This window comes from Amblyomma maculatum, chromosome 3 (genome assembly GCF_055883805.1).
Source record: "Amblyomma maculatum isolate TAMU_Amacu chromosome 3, ASM5588380v1, whole genome shotgun sequence".
NCBI classification, from domain to species: domain Eukaryota; kingdom Metazoa; phylum Arthropoda; class Arachnida; order Ixodida; family Ixodidae; genus Amblyomma; species Amblyomma maculatum.
In genome coordinates this window covers 51,370,699-51,387,552 of record NC_139346.1, presented here as the reverse complement: position 1 = coordinate 51,387,552, position 16,854 = coordinate 51,370,699, and the positions used below count along the sequence as shown (strand labels likewise).

Below are 16,854 nucleotides of genomic sequence, written 5' to 3'. Positions count from 1 at the left end.
TGTTGACAAATTTGGGCTGATAGTAATTATCAAAGATAGTCCATCCTCCTGTGATTTCAAGCATACCAAACCACTTTTGGCAGTTTTATTAAGAAAAACACATATTCCTCTAGCAACCGCCCTTGCCTTAAATGAAGCATTCAGTATTTAAAAAGCAAAGGAACCCCAAGGACAACCTGTTGCAATTTTTTCGCATTGTAAAAATTGGTTCCGTGGTTGGGTCCGGGTGTGTTGATGGTTGTCCGGTGTTGAGTAGTGTGTATTGTCAAGAAAGTTGCATATCATAAAGTTATGCACCTCCACTTGACTAAATGTCTCACTGGGGCACCGAAATTGAGCCCCACATTCACCATTGTGAAATGAATGCCTTGGTTAAGAAGAAGATTGTTGCACCGCAGTCTATAACTTGCAAGATTAGCTGATGATGGCGGTGTCAAGTGTGCTTTGCGTGTTCACCTTTCTCAGCCCACAAAAGCTGTGTTTCTGTGAAAGCTGATAAAAAAAAAAAGTATTGCAGCTCTGTCATTGGAAAGCGGCAATTTATCCCACCTTTGATTCGTTGCCGGAGTCTCTTCAGAATGTGCCCTGCAATGGCATTTAGTGTTAATTTTATTAGCTATGTGTTATTTTGGTCCCCTGCACAGTATTTTCTGGTCAGTGAACTGCGCACTGCTTTGCATAGTCTAGCGTGAAAAAGCTGTGATGATGGGCTCTCATGATATTGACTGTCAGTCTGAACTACTTGTAGAAAAGTCATGGTAGCCTAGGTGCTACATTGCCAATGGTGAAAACTTGTTACCATTGCCTAACTCACGGGTGGCGCACCTCAGAAATGAGCTGAGTGAAGCCACAAACCAGAAGGTGTCATGCAGCGCTCCTGGAAGCAGCAACCATTGAAGCACCCTTCATGAGTAACATTGTGTTGCTTTATAATGTCTTGTCCTAATGGCAGCCTACCTTGCTACGAAAGCTAGGGCAATCTGCACATGACACGTGTGAATCTGGCGCAACAGAGAAAAGTGTACAGAAAAATTGCACCATGTAGAATCTACTCAGAAATTTTAAATATAGACGTGAAAACCATTGAAGAATTGAAAGCACTTTGATGTTTCTTGCAAATACAGTGAAAGCTCGTTAATTCAAACCTCGATAATTCGAATTTTCTGATAATTCGAACTACACTACTTGGTCCGGCCAAGCTCCATAGAGATCTGTGTATAAAAAAGCCCGTTAATTCGAACGCGAGTCGGTTCCGCTACGGATAACTCGAACTACGCGCCGCCGCGTCTGGGCGGCTTGGCGCACATCACGCGGAAAAAAAAAGAAAAAAAGTAAAGAAACACCTCCGTGATCGATAGGCATAATTAAAGGCTGCGCACGTCCAAAACGGGGACAGAATAAGGAACCAGGTAAAACCATGGAAAAGTGGGTAAAACTTAAATGGCGCCATGACCGGCGTGGCGGCCGGCGGCGTTGAAGGGAGGGGACGCGGCCGCAGCAAGGTCAGTGCATGGCCGCGCGGCGGCGGCTGCCTGCTCTCTCTTCTGCGCAACCTCCGTAGCTCGCAACTAAATACTCGTTAATTCCAACCCTGTTAATTTGGAAATAGGGATAAGTACTGCCGGCGCGGTCCCAGTCAATGCCCATAAAAGGCTATGATCTCGGACGGGCACTATGGGTTAAACTTTTTTTTTTTTTTTTTTTTTTTTTTTTTTTTTTTTTTTGCAATAGCCATCCATCCTTCCACCCATCAGCTGTCAACGGAAGCACGCGAATCAGCCGCGATCATGACGCCGGCTTTTAGCACCCTTCGCTCCGATGATTGGAGTGGCAGTAGACGGCGCCGCCCGCCCAAGTTGCTCATAGCATGATAAAGCGAACGTACTGAAAAGGAGGCTTGCACAACCGGATAAGCGCTGGCACTTTGCCAATTTCGCTTTCCTCCCCCCTGCCTGAGCTAAAGTCAAAAGATAAACACGCCGTTATCGCGCAGCATCTTGGCGCACTGCCAAGAAATGTGGTGTGGACCGTGAAGGCGCGAAACAGAGGGACGCGCTAACGACTGGCGCCTTTATTATTATTTTTTTTCCTTCAGATTCGTAGGCATAAATCGGGGCTGGATGGGTTCATTATGCGAGCGAGTTCGTTACGCGACTAAATACGGTACATTTACCGTAGTACAAACGGTTTCGGTCAGTTTTTTCGAGGCCATTCGATAATTCGAACATCGGATAATTCGAACTTTTTTCCCGGTCCCGTGAAGTTCGAATTAACGAGCTTTTACATTCCAGTACATGTTGCATTATCCGAAAACAACTGAGTGACAAAGTATTAGAACAGGGAAGTTGGGTATGTGCTATATTGAAGTCTTAATCTGCGATGCAGGCAAGTTTTGTATACCTCTTTGATTGGAAGTTGTTGCATTCAGTGAAGGGTATGTTGAGTTGGGAATCGCAAGTGATGAATAAGAAGTTTGATTTCAAAGTCCACTTTATTTCCAACTACAAGTTGGGGGTCCCCCAGGAAAAAAGCTGTCACTTGACTGGGCACTGGGGGCCTACAGGCAGCATCTCACAGTGGATTTCACAGCACAATCAAAAATGGATATGCACATGAGATCAAAAGCAAAAGAATTATACACACATCAGATTTCAGAAATGAATATGAACATCGCAGTAATATTCATTGCCTCATCATAAAATTTGTTAATTGGTGTCTAAATGTGTTAAGGTATGTCACCACCTTTTTGAAAAATTTTTTAAAAATTTGACCTTTAAATTTTTATTTCACACTGACCTTATAAAGCATCGTTTTATATGATATTCGAAAGCAAAAAAGAGTTTAAAAAATGATGCTAGAATTTGTTATTGGCAAAAAATGGTCCAAACATGGCTGTTACGCAAACATTCATAACTAGCCAATGGAGTGCAGAAATTCTAAACTTTTAGGCACAGAGTTAGCCAAATAACCAGGCTATGCAACTGACTAGGGTCTTTGCCATCCGATAATTGGGAATCGTGTTATACAAAAAATTCCAAAGAAAACAAACAAATGTGTCATTTTTGTTTGCATTCCTTGGCATAAAACATGATTACATCAAAACTTACCATTCGATTTCATTCATCCTAGTTCATTGCACAGGATAGTAATAGAGAAACGAGCGTGCAAAGTTTCATTGAAAAATGTTCCTTCAGTTCAAAGTTACAAGTGTTTGCACAACAAGAAAGTGCAAGAAATCAAGTTTTGTGAAAAACACGATTAAAGTTTTTTAATCCTTGTAGAGACGTCAGTAGCATCATGCACCCCCCTTGCGGAAATTTAAAGAAATATTAAAAAAAAAGCAAGCCTTACAAATGGCCTTTAAAAATCTTTTACATATGAGACTAAAACATAACAGAAAAGTTTCAATATGTGCCGTAGATTATCGTTGAGTTATCAGTTTCTGTTACCAAACCACATCAGTTTCGGTTTCGGAACTGTTCATCATATGTTGGAAAGTTAGCTATAACTTTTGAACTAAATAAGATACGAACATGATTCTTGCTGCAAAACATTCTTGAATGTTTGGGGACTCTCTAAATCTAAAAAAGAAAAAATGTCATTTTTACAATTCAAAGGTGGTGACATACCTTAAGGGGGCAGTAAAGTCAATATGGACTTTAAGTTTATTATAAAGTGATGGTATGCAGTAGTCAAAAGTGGACCGGCCATAATTTGTTCGTATATGTGGCACTGGTTTTAGTTCCGTACGTAAGTTGTAAGCATGCAAGGGACGGTGTGTATCATTTGGAAGGTTACGTTTATGCATATAGAGCGACAATTTGTGATCATATAATTTAATTGCTGTAAGCATATTATGTTTAGTAAACACGGGATCAGTAGATAGCTGGCTAGGGTTTCCATAAAAGTTTTCAAAAATCCATAGCACTATTTTTTGTAGTTGCTCTAGTTTATTATAATCATGGATGGTTGTAACTCCCCAAACTAAAATGCAATATGAAAGACGAGAGTAGAAATTAGCAAAGTATATTGCTTTTTTGAGCCTCACTAGAAGTAATTCTCTCAGCTTATAAAGACAGCCAACTGTTTTGCTTAATTCTATTGCCAGCTTGCTAACATGCGTGTTCCACGACATGGTTTCCTCAAACCAGACGCCTAAAACTTTTTTCTGAAGTCGCACGCTGCAACGCTGTACCTTGCAAATTTAGGACTAGCTCAGTGTCACAGGCTTTGTTATGAGGCTTGGAAATAATATATTCAGTCTTTTTAACATTCAAGGTTAATCTGTTTTTATGCAACACTCTTCAAGTTTGATCAAACAACTATTTATGACAGTGTTCAATTGGGTTACGGTTTGTGCGAAGAAAACAAAGATATTTGTCATCAGCATACATGACCAGTTTCGGTGAAAGAGGCAAATTGCTCATGTCATTAACTATACAGAATGAACAACAGAGGTCCCAGGATCGATCGTTGAGGTACTTCATGTTTTACCGTTGTAATCGAAGACGTTAGGTCACCAACTTTTACGCACTGTTTTCTGTCTGAAAGATAACTTCTGATAAGGTCAAGGGCTACACCACGTATGCTGTAATCTTGCAACTTTGAGAGTAATATATTATGGTTTACACAGTGAAATGCATTCCTGAGGTCATTGAATAAGCCTAGAGTGAATTGTCTGTTCTTTTGTCTCTAAAACTAATATTACTGCACTCGCAGTGCGCCAGTCCCATGTTGCAAGCATGTTGCTGGAGTAGGAAGGATTTCTTACACGTATTGGAAATGTAACGGAGTGCATTAAGTGCAGACTCTCCTTTGGAGCACATTGTGATTTTTGAACTTCGGGGATGTTCCTCCATTCTCTCTTGATTTGAGCGAGTCGCTTATTGCTGTGCTCTCTGCCAGCATTTTCAGTTTTATGAGATGTTGGGACTTGTTTTTTTTTTTTTTTTTTTTTTTTTTTTTTTTTTTTTTTTTTTTTTTTTTCGACTGCCGCTAGGGTGATTTGAAGACGAACATGCACCGAGGTTTGGATCTGTTGAGTTTACCCAATGGAATTCTCTGCACCTTAAGGGATAGAGTTTAGCGAAAGGTGATGTATTTTAAACTCTCTTTGCACAGTGGGATGCCGTTCAGCGAAAGAGACATTTCTAAACATGTTGGATAATAGTCTTCAGTGTAATGGAGTCGGACCAAAGGGGGGGCTTGTGTAACAGGGGCCGGTGGAAAAATATGTGAGTGGGTAGGTTAGGAAGTTGGCTGCAGATGGCGTAGGGTTGGAGAGATATACCCTGCATTGGGCAGGCTGGAGGTGATAATAAGCCTTAGTTGGTTATCAGCCTTGGGAAGAAAATGCCTTGGTTTCTGTTTGGAAGAGTGCTTGACCACCATGCACATGGTCTGGCCAGGGCACATTTAGCCTATGACGATTTTAGTGTTGGCATGTTTTAATGCAGGTACAGCTGGTTCACCATCATCCCAGCCATCCTGACCTCTGCGGCAAGGGCCAAGGCCTCTGAGGTGGGTGGGTGGAGTATACGGCCCGGTGTTGCAGTCCAGTAGGTGTGCTTATGATGCACACAACTTTTGTTTCACTGACCGACTCGTACTGTAGGCTTTCACAGAGGTCTTGATATTCTGTGCGATGGCACTACATTTTGATCCAGGGGAAGGCTGAGTCAAGCTGGCTGTTGCTTAGGGACAGATAGCGACAGAATGCTGCTATCACATGGGACAGCAGAGAAGACAGCACAATGCAAGTGTTGTACTAAGGTGAAAGCCTTTAATGGTTTATACTGCCAGCATCCATTCGGTCACACTATAGCTGTAAATCAAATGACATGTCATCAGAAAAATAAAAATCTTGTCTCCACCAACCTCCATCCTTTCGATCCCCAGCTGAGTGCTTTTAACCAACAGCGCCATGCCCGGGATCGTGAAACACACAGCATAATTCTCATTCTCTACCATGAGGATTATATATTAGCGATGACATTGACACTGCAGTTGGTGATAATGATGACATTAACAATGATAATGACAGCAAACATGATACACCATGAGCAGCAGCAATGCTTAGGCTTTCGCATTTCTCCAGGGTAGATTCCGCAGTGCTCTCGGAATTTTTCCTTTCTCCTGACCTGTCTGATAGCACTGTTTTACTGTTTCAGCCATTCTGAGCAGTCTGGATTTTTTTCTTTCTCAGCCAATAGCAGAATAAAAAAAAAAGATTTATATGTTTGTCAGTTTGATTGATGTGTAGGAAATGTGAAAGCACGCATCTTTTAGAGTGTGGCTTCTAGGAACCCAGTCGCGAATTGCTAGTCTTGGGTATTAGCAGCGCCGATGTCGGTGTAACGTCACCTGTCAGCCGTGGCAATTAGTAGCAGAGCAAAGCATCACCTGCTGCAGCTAGCAGATGGTAGGAGGTTGCAATATACTGGAAGACAACATTGCTTCTATTTAACTTCATAAGGAAGTGCCTAATGTGCCAAAAGTTTAACCTAGTGTCGCAAAGTTTGTCCTAGGAGCACTGAGGTCCGCTTCGTCCAATTTTAGTGATTGCTGCAACACAACACAGCTATCCTTCGCAATAACATCTCCACTGCTGCGGATTGTGAGAAGTGTGGAGGATTTTTGTTTGAGCTCAGTAAACGCCTGACTGACGCTATCAGCTTATGTATAAACTTTGAACACTAGAAATGTTGGGTAAGGTGCAACGCCCAGTGAGAGCTGGGGCCGAATTACGGACTCCGCTCACAAGTTTGTGAGCGTGACGTCAAAATTACGAAGCTGTGACGCAGCCTTGAGACGTCAATCGTGACGAGTATGCGAAATCGTCCAATTACCAGCGACTATTAGCGTGGCTCCGCCCTAGTAGTCCCGAATCCTCGGCAAACGTTGATGCCACAGTGTGGCACAAAACTGAGCAGGGACCGTCTCCTAACTTTTTCTAACACGACGCAACTAATACGCAATAAATAAAACAAACAAAGGTTTATTTTGGCAAGATACTATTTTTAGTATTGATTAACATTGAGCTCAAGTTGAAGCGTTCTTAGTTGTGTAGTTATACTTGCTAATAGGTAACTTTTGTTGCCGCGAGGGTGCGCCGGCGGCGTCATGGCGTGCACATGGCGGCCTGCAAGCAAACAGCTGATTCCCCGAGAAGGTGCTGCTTTTTTTAGTGTCGTCGGTAATCGAAGTACCGTGCAAGTGCCGTGAGCATGCTGAAAATCTAATAGAATGCAGTCGAAGTCCAGCGCCTGCAGCGATAAAATTTCATGGAGCGCTTGACACGGAAATGGACAAAGACAACTTGCGAAGGTGTTTTCGGTCGGCGCCTACTAGTATCGATGAGAAAAGTGCTTAAAGTGCAACGTGCAGGCTCCGTGGTTCTATTTGTTTCTCTTTAGGAAATGCAAGACGACTGTGAAGCATGTAGTGTAGGCCAAAATGAAGCTCTGTCCTTGCATTATCATCTGTTTGTATGTAGCTGGATAGTTTAGGAAAGAACATGATCATGGGAATGCTTCCACCCCTGCCGTGACTGAACCCGAAGCCTTCATTCACTGCAGTGCCACCGTGACAGGGCTTTCGATGTAGCTTTCGTTGTAGTGTGCTCTGTATTTTTTTTTCTTTGTTCTCATGACTGAGTTGCTTTGTTTTTGAGCGATACCTTCTGCCCACACACCATTTGCTTGATGTATATGTGATGTTTTTCTGCGTACGCTACAATCACTGTGAGCACTAAAACTCCCAATATTATGCATTCAATTTGTCAGCTTTACACTGTTTAGCATTAAGCAAATGCTTTCTATGCGTCCTAACAGTATATGCAGGCCTGTAGTCCTGGAAGGTTCACTAATGGAGACTACCTTATGCAAACATTGTACATAGCACTACTTGTGTCATGTTTCTGCACTGTTAAGAGCCATACTTTGTTTCCTGCTTCTGAAATGTGCCAAACCTATGACAACTACTATGCAAGCCTGTAATCATTAAGCAACTATTATTTTGTGTCATGCCTCTGAGTCGCAGTTTTATGCACAATACTTTCATTTCCTGTTTCTGAAGTGTGTCAGACCTGCGATGAGTACAGTGCCAGCTTACAGGCTCTAAAAAATTATTCGTGTATGTCTTCTCTGTGTAGCACAATCGTGCAGCACGTGCTAATAACTGCTTGTGCTATTGCAGGCAGTTGGTTTCGCTGCTGCATATTCAAGCGTGTGAAACGCTGCAGGAAAATAAAGGGGCACAGTTGATACACGTGCTCCTAAAAAACTTCTGTGAGACTTTCCCATTCCGATAGGCATCACAATTGCTGCCTCGTTGTGAAACACTTTAATTATGTACTCAAACACAGGCACACACACAAACACCAACATGCACGGTTGCAAGCAACAGTGAATGGGGGGGGGGGGGGGGGTACGAAGACAAATTTGACTTGACAGATGAGGTTCGAGAAGATTCATCATTATCACAAAGGTTTCTGGCACAGACATGAAACGAGAAGGCGCTGCACTTGGCTGCCTGCGATGAGTTGGTCAGCTACGTGTGGTATATATCATAGCCGATTGTTGTGCTGGCATTGACGCCGCAGCTGTTGCCGCACCATGGGCAGCTGTGCCAGCCAGCTCTGGTGGCAGGTTCTGTGGAACAGGCTAACATGATTCTGTATGGCTTTTCCCTAGAGGTATGCATGGCAATAGTGATCCCACTTCCAAGTAGCCGGTACACAGATGTGACCCTTTCTTGTCCAAGCCAGCAGCACCCTCCTCGTCTGCAGGCAGGAAGACATCCAAAGAAGTTATGCAACACGGCACATGTTACACGCTCTGGCTGGTAGAGGAGCGTCTAGTATTTTTGCAAGCACTGGAAGCGGCTCTTCAGCACGCCTACGCAGTTATCCACCATTAACTTTGTGGAGGTGTATGCCTTGTTCTATAGCCGTTATGGAGAGTCCGGACCGGGATGCCATGACACTGGCAGCCATGTCTCCAACAGGTGCCCGTTTCACCAGCATAACCGAAAATGGCACGCTGTTAAGCACATTCTTCGTCGTTGTCGACCTCAACAGCCTCATAAACTTTAACAGCCTTGCTGACACAATGGAAGAGTCGCATCAAGTAGCTCATTGCCAGGTCTTGCTGACGATGACATTCATGGGAGTGCAGACAATGAATGATTGAAAGTTTCAGCAACACTGCTGTAAGGACAGCCTTGCACTTCATATCGGTATAAATGGTGCCCCATTCCTACTCAATACAGGCATCAAACACACGCATTCCCATATTCGTTTCTTACGTAGGCATTTCAAAAATGTACGACGTGTCTTACGTTTCAGCTTTTATAAAAGCCCAAGAACGGCAATACATGTGAGGCATGTGGAGCCTACCGTAACTTATCTTGCAAAGAGCAGCACGGCTCACTGTCGTGAATTCGACGCCTCGCAGAAGGCCTTCCTCGGCCTGTGTCATGCCTGTGTGCAGCCGAGAAGGCCGCCAGAAGAAAGCATCATGCCAAGATACCACGTAGGGAGGTTCATGGCCCAAATCATGTCGGCATCTCATATCTGAAAACAGGGACATCACAAGGCTACTCGTAGACGCCCGATGGGCCGTCGACAAACCCGACGACGCCCGGTATGCTGCCGTGACTAAGGAAGCCTTTCTTCGCCGCCGCCTTGCTGCATGCCGCAAACGCTTTCGAAGTGTCGGCTGCGCGAGGCCGATGTTCGCCTCGTTGCCAGTAGCGGTTTGGAAGCCACTAGGAGCTCGGAAAAAGCGCAGTGCACACATTATCTGCCGCCACACAGACAGCGCACTCGGCCGCACACACCTATCTCAGTTCGTCGCGTCGCACAGTCACTGTCCTATATCCTTCTCGAGTAGCAACATGCGTCGAAACATCTCGCCCGGCACGTCTAACAGTCTTCATACACCGTCCTTTGCTGATGATCGCGTCGGGGCGCCGCCGCTACCGCCGCACGAGAACGCCGGCCGCCGCATAGACCGCCGCCATTTTTCCTTTGTGAGCGCGCTCACAAACGAGTTGTGAGCGGCTCGCGTCGCTCACAACCCCCGCTCACAATTGGCCCGTAGCCAACGTCATCACTTCAAGTGTGTTCATGACGTAAACAGCAGACGTCGATGATGTAAAGGACGGCCACTCCCGCCGTGTTGCCGCTGGCCAATAGGAAGATTGTGAGTGTGAGTGTGATTGTGAGTGTGAGCCGTCTGTAATACGGCCCCTGGTATTTTTTTTAGGTTGCTCTTATCGTTGGTACTTCTTTTCTTTGGGCAGCATTTAGCAGGCAATGAAACTTGAGATGCAGTATCACGACCACCGTGTCACATCGCATGGCATGACATGTTCTTGGCCTGCAGAAATGTCGTCTCACCAAATGTTATGTCACGCATGTTGTGACACAGGCTCCCACGGTGGAGTTCCTGTGGCTGGATGTGCACTGCCAGCTAGTGGCTCCAGCAGGTGTTGCAGTTTACCCAAGGTTCCCTCCTTTTTTAGAATAATAAGCCAACAAATAAAGATTAGGAGGATACCTTAAGCTCTGCCTGTAACTTGAGGGATGGGACGCAACGGAATTAGTGACTCTTGTCTGTGAGCTATCTTGAGTGTCCTTGTTTGCATACATGCACTTTGCTACGTGTTTAATGATTGATGGCTTAATTTTAGGGGTGTGCAAATATTGAAATCTTGAGTACGAATTGAACGCAAATATGGGAAAAAAACAGCTTTGATTATCGAATTCAGTGAAAGAAGTAGAAAATTACAAGATAGCAAACAATGTTCACCTTGTTTTGTTCAGAATTCGCGTGGTATTTGTAAATAGAATTAACTAGAGTTGACAGAAGTATATAACCCCACTGAAGAATAGAGCATAAATGTTATACAGGATTCTGTGTGTCGGATTTTTGTACAGGAAAGACCTGCGTGAAACCAGGTGGAGCTGTCATATAACTGCTGAATTCTTCACTTTGCGCACACTGCAGGGAAGGCCCTCTACATAAAAAGGAAGGTCCCTCTTCACAAAACGGCTCCGTCGCGTTTTGAGGATGCTTCACTGCACAACGTGTGAAATGAGCAGTGCGGAGACACTGCGGTGAATTTGAAAATTTTCGGTGTATTTGGTACGTTTCGAATATTCAGAAATTTATTTTTTCTGAATATGAATATGAATTGAATAAAAAACATTCGATTCTTATTCAAAATATAAATTATTCGCACACCCCGAATCGATTTGTGTTTCCGTTATTTTGGACGTATTCATTGTTATAGTCATAACTTAATTTTTTTTTGTCAAAAACCAACCGACATAGCATTGCAGGACTCTTGGGCATTAAGTAAGACACGCTACTCCTGGGCCACAAAGCAATGCTCTTGCGCCTCGGTTAAAGCCTGCTTTAACAAAGGCGTAGGAATGTCGCTTTGTGGCCTAGGTATAGCGTCTTACTGAATGCTCTGGAGTCCTGCTATGTTCGATTCCCATCTCGCCTTCCCATCTCAGATGACAAAATCCATTTGGCAGCACCTTTCATGTCATGTGGCCTTGTGATGTCACACAACCTGTCAACCACTCAGAGCTCAGCCGTGTCATCTGTCAACTGCCACCTGCCTGAGCCATGCACGTGATTTTTTTTGCTCACAACATGACAACACTGGGTTTTCTGCACAATAAGGGCTGCAGGGATTGGATAAGGGAGCAGCTGTTTCAACTTGTCTGCTGTTTGCTGATGTGTGCAGTGCTGGCAGACCAGATTCAGAGTGGACTGGAGTGGATAAACACGGGAAATGGAAGGCAAGACAGGACAAAAGTGTGGCTAAACAACGAATCTAGATTTATTTATTTATCTATTTATTTATTTATTACATACTGCAGACCGTAAGGCCCAAGCAGGAGTGGATTAAAGATGAATTATTACGAGTGAACAGTGATACCAAAATGCAAACAAAACAGAACACAAGCACCAGAAAATGGAAACGATGATGGCAGAGCATGAAATAACACTAAGCATGGCATTTATGAGGTCAAGATACTTTAGACAGGAGGCTGGCAAACTGTTTCAATCACTGATAGTCTGTGGAAAGAAAGAGCATTAAAATAAGCTAGTCTTAGCAAAGTACGGTACGGGGTCAGAAAAAAGGGGTGGGAGTGTCAGGTCCGTCTGGTGTTCGATAGCATTGGGTACAGGGAATAAATTATTCCAAGTTTATGGTTAAGTAATACATGTAAAAATTTCAGTCAAAGAAGTGCTAACACGCCTTGTAACTAGGTCGATAAGGCTGATCAGCAGTTGGGCGTCCTAACCACTGAGACAGTGTCAATGATTTTGTGAAAACAATTAGTGTGCCATGATGGGACTATTTCCTTACCTCCGCAGGTAAAGAAGCTTTGCCTCTTTGCGTTCATTAGTGTGGGTGTGCTTCCAGTTCTTTTTCACTCTCATCAGGAGTAGCTTGCTAGGCTCACGTCTGGCAAACATGTCTTGCATTCATTAAGATGCCTCTCTCTCTCTCTCTGTCAGCCTTAGTGTCACTGTTACAATAACTGGATTCACACGACCTGTGCAGGCCAAGGCTGAGAAAGTGGGTGGTGACCTGACTACGGGGGACGGCCTGCTCATGGGTGGAGCCCTCATTGTCGAGAAAGGTGAGTCAGTCCCTGCTGCCCTTGATGGGCTAATCGACAGGCACAGTGACCTTGTTTTCTCCTTGCCTCAATATCTTGAAGTTCACTCTGATGTTTTGCATGCAAAAGCTTTGGACTATGCACTTTAGGCTTTGAAGCATGTCTTCTTCAAATTGTGAAGCCATTTGTACTCTGTGCTGTCTCATGTCACAGGAAGTTTCGATGTGACAGCATTAAAGGCTCCTTTTTTTGAGGAATTCTCGCATCGGCATTGGGAGTGTAAAATCCCCAGTGTGCCTCTGGCAGTTGGCAAGTGACATAAGGGGCCACTGGTTGGTCGGCAGTTTGCGTGACGTCACGAGAACACATGGCATGGTCGAATTGGCACGGATTAGAGAGTGAGATGGGAATTGAACCAGAGACCTTTGGACCCCAAGTCAGACATGCTACCCACAGGTCACGCAGGTGCGTTTGTATGGCTTGGTCATCTTGTGCGTTGCATTGCAAGTATCCTGGCAGGCGTTGCCGTTCATTGTGACCATGGTAAAAGGGAACACGGAAGTGCATTCCAAATCACCTTGAGCGTCTCTCGTGGCAGCGTGTTTCGGAATGCGAGGGAGAGAGCAGTGCAGTGCTGAATGCTTCCTATGACCACTTTTTCAATCTGGTGCATGCATTGTAGCATATTTTGTGAGGCTGCTCTTCAAACAAAACAAAGCATGCGAGTTGTGACACCGGACCTGACTCTCATGTCCACGCATCAGCTAAAAGCTGTAGGCTCTCGCATTCTTTTAAATTGCAGACATCAAAGCGTTTGTATTAAAAGTGATACCTTCCACCAATGATAAAGGCCATTTTTATCTTTTTTCTCTCTACTGCTTCATTGAGGAGAAATCCTTAAAAAAAAACTAGCTTTAATGTTCATAAAGCAAAAAGGAGTTTTTCAGAAGCAGGGAGAGCAGTGTGACTTATGCATCATTCATTTTTGCTCGACATGTAGCTCGACAAGCAAAACTTGACGTTATTTTGCACCAAGGAATGCTTCCTACATGCAAGAGTTTGGCTTTTTGTGGTAACCTGGATGCTTGGGAGAGCTTTACCTCTTTCTGACACCATTTTTTCGTTTTGATCAAAAAGTAGTGCTTGTCCTTGAGAATTTCGCAGTTAAGCCTTCAGAAAGAAAATTTGTTGGTTCTGCAGAGTAAAATAGCAGCACGGTTAATTTCTTACAGGGATGGGTACGATTTATACGGTGTGTCAGAATTGGAAAAAGCTGTGTTTGCTCGAGCACATCAAACGGATAATAATAGATCCAAGCTGAACTGTGGCTCCTGTAAGGGGCCTTACATCAACTGTAGGTGGAGCTAGGGTTATTACCCAGAAATACAACACTGAAAGTAGATGAAACAGCATACGGCAAAATGCTAAGGCAGAGTTCATACGAATTTATTTATTTTACATGCTTTCAAGGGCCGTAGGTGCAACAGAAAGGAGTGGTGGAATAAATAACATTATCTGCAGTACAATACAAAACGAAGAATTATCTATAACGAGTGTGCTTCAAACAAACCAGCTCAATTTAGTACAGTGCCACCTCTTCAGGTTCACCTGGGAGGCACACCACAGCTCTACATCCTCTTTTTTCTCTCCGACCGCTCTGCAGGTGGCAACAAGGTGCTCCTGAACTATCAGCAGGAGACGCCCGAGGGCTATGTCGGCAATACTACAATCCTGGAGGCCTTGGGAGTCTCACGCTAGCTTGAGGCATTGGAAGCAAGAAGCGGTCGTAGGGCAAAGGCTCTCCCCCTTCCTTGCACCATAAACTGTGCCTAACTGTTTCGTGCCTGGCAACTCTATCTGAGCACTCGACCCTGTACACATGCCATGGTGTCGAGGCAGCATTGCATTTCAAGCACCAACACGTGATTGGGAACCAGCGATTTTTCAGTGGCAGACTTACGTGCTGAAGCTTGATTGGGGCATTTCGCTCTTCTGTGATCGGATGGTACAAATATAATCAAAGGCCAAAAAAATTTGCTCAGGGCTATTCTCTTAATTGTCATACATTGAATTTTAAGAGTAAACTCTTCTTTTTTTTTTTCCATTAAGTTTTCACTTTGGCTCCTCTAGAACACATCTTTCTTGAGACCACCAGTGCTGATGCTCGAGAACAACCTTATAGTATTTGCGTAATCACTCTAACAGTGGACGACCGTGTATCTTAGACACATGGCTATAGGTGATTTAGGAGCACAGGTTATTCACGTTCATCCAGGCATGCCTGCAAGAAAGGCATGATGAATATGAAAGGAGTAGCAGATGGGGGAATGAGACAGGCTTGGTGGCATACAGAGGCTTCCGTGGGCAGTCTCATTGGGAACGCATTTCATTTGTTGCGCCTAACATTTTGCACCATGTGTGGGCTTGCAAATATTTCCTATCTGAAAATGCTGAAGGGACGCCAAGGACCAGTTCTTGCAGAGTCCTTTTGGTATGGATGCCACGAACTCGAGTCAGGTGTTGGGGAAATATTGGATTTGTTTCCTCGGCCGCAAATGTGCATTTTGCAATGGGAAAGGAGTCAGCGTAGCCAGAGGGAATGTCAGACTGTACACTTGATATCCTGGCTAAACAACATATGTACTGTGAGGGATGCTGCAGTGGAGCACTTCAGAATGTTTTTAATCACCTGGGGTTCTTCAATGCGCACCGATGTCACGTGGTATATGGGCACCTTTCATGTTTTGTCTCCACAAAATGTTGGTTTGGTTTGCGAGGTCGTCCTGAAGCTATACAGGCTATGAAAGCCGTAGGTTGTAGTAGAGGGCTCCGGAAATTTCGACTACCTGGGGTTCCTTGTACACTGACATGGCACAGCACATGAGCACCTTGCTTTTTGCCTTCATCGAAAAGCGATTGCTGCGACAAGGATTCGATCCCGCGGCCTTGGGTTCAGTAGTTAAAGCTACTTTGGTCCTCCTTTCCCGAAGCATTCATTCTATCCACTGTATTACACCTTAAGATAACCTGCGAGATATTGAGTTTTATTAGTACTAACTTCTCCATAAAATATATTCCTTTCCATATAATATACTATATGGAAAGCGTGGCCTGGTGAAAGGTAAAAGTGGTTGTGATTTTGAGTGAGCTTGCTGCTGTGATCTGCTGTTACTATATACTATATACCTGGGTACTGTATAAACCCCTATGTTTTTGCCTCATAGTATGGCTTACTTTCAGCAAATTTTGTATTCTAGAGACATTTATTAATTGCAATGCTTTTTGCTTGCTGTTGCAGTAGTGCTATGTACCCTTCCTACTGTGATCACTTGTTGATTTCTGTAATAAAAAGAAATATGCTTTCCCTGTGTGCTTTCTGTTGTCGTCATGTGTGCAGCCTCAGCTGCTCTTCTACTGACTAGTGCACGTGAACTGCAATTTTTCAATCTTCTACAGAACAAACAAAACAATATCCAATGCAACATTCAGAAGTTGGAATTAAACGAATAAGAAGGTTTTAATACCATTTTGAGGCCAGTTTCCTCCTCACTACTATGGAAAATCTGATTTATTCTCTGTTGCGACTACAATTATTTTGCCCCAGAGAGGGAGCGAGCATAACCCTTCCATCATGAGGGTAACCCTTACTTGGAGCTGCGGGGGTAGTTGCCACCAGGCGAATCTGAGATTTTTATTCTTTTCATAACACTATTATTTATTAATTTATAATAGTATTAATTTATTATTTCATAATACTAATTCAATAATGCTGTAGGGAAGACGACCAGGCAGGAGGGGCATGAAACTAGAGCATAACGCATAACTGCATATTGCGCAAAGAAAGCTCTGAAAGTATGGCAGAATAAAGTACAAAGGCACAAAATTCTTGCATGCTAAAGCCTAAGGAGTGTCTGATTTAGGGAACAGTTTTAGATCACCCTTGACGAAGTCTCGGGAGACGTGCAGGTCACAGCTCTGCCTCTCACAAAGTGTGGATGGCTTGAGGAACAAGTTTAGTTTTTGGGAGGGTTTGGGTAGGTTTTGCGCAAGGTTATAGAGGGCAGGGTTGGAGCGTCTCCATAGCACAGGTAGTGATTTAGGCATTTTCAGTGGGATGTCTAGATTTGGGTAGGAATTTGGTTTCGTGTCCCTGCTTTTGTACTTTGCAGCAGGTAGTATTATTTTACATGTGCTGTACCAAATGT

At 43.9% G+C, this 16,854-nt stretch overlaps 1 protein-coding gene across 2 annotated transcripts in view; it reads left to right on the top strand.

Annotated features, from left to right (window-relative positions):
* LOC146194744 (prostamide/prostaglandin F synthase-like) overlaps positions 1-14,770 on the top strand; it is a 68,468-nt gene extending 53,698 nt beyond the window's left edge. For both annotated transcript variants that reach the window (XM_084597525.1, XM_084597524.1), the window contains exons 4-6: positions 5,457-5,520; positions 12,592-12,670; positions 14,313-14,770. In XM_084597525.1, the coding sequence (XP_084453651.1) occupies positions 5,457-5,520; positions 12,592-12,670; positions 14,313-14,407 (238 nt within the window). In that variant the 3' untranslated portion in view covers positions 14,408-14,770. The remainder of the gene's footprint in view (positions 1-5,456; positions 5,521-12,591; positions 12,671-14,312) is intronic.
* The last annotated feature ends 2,084 nt before the right edge of the window (positions 14,771-16,854 follow it).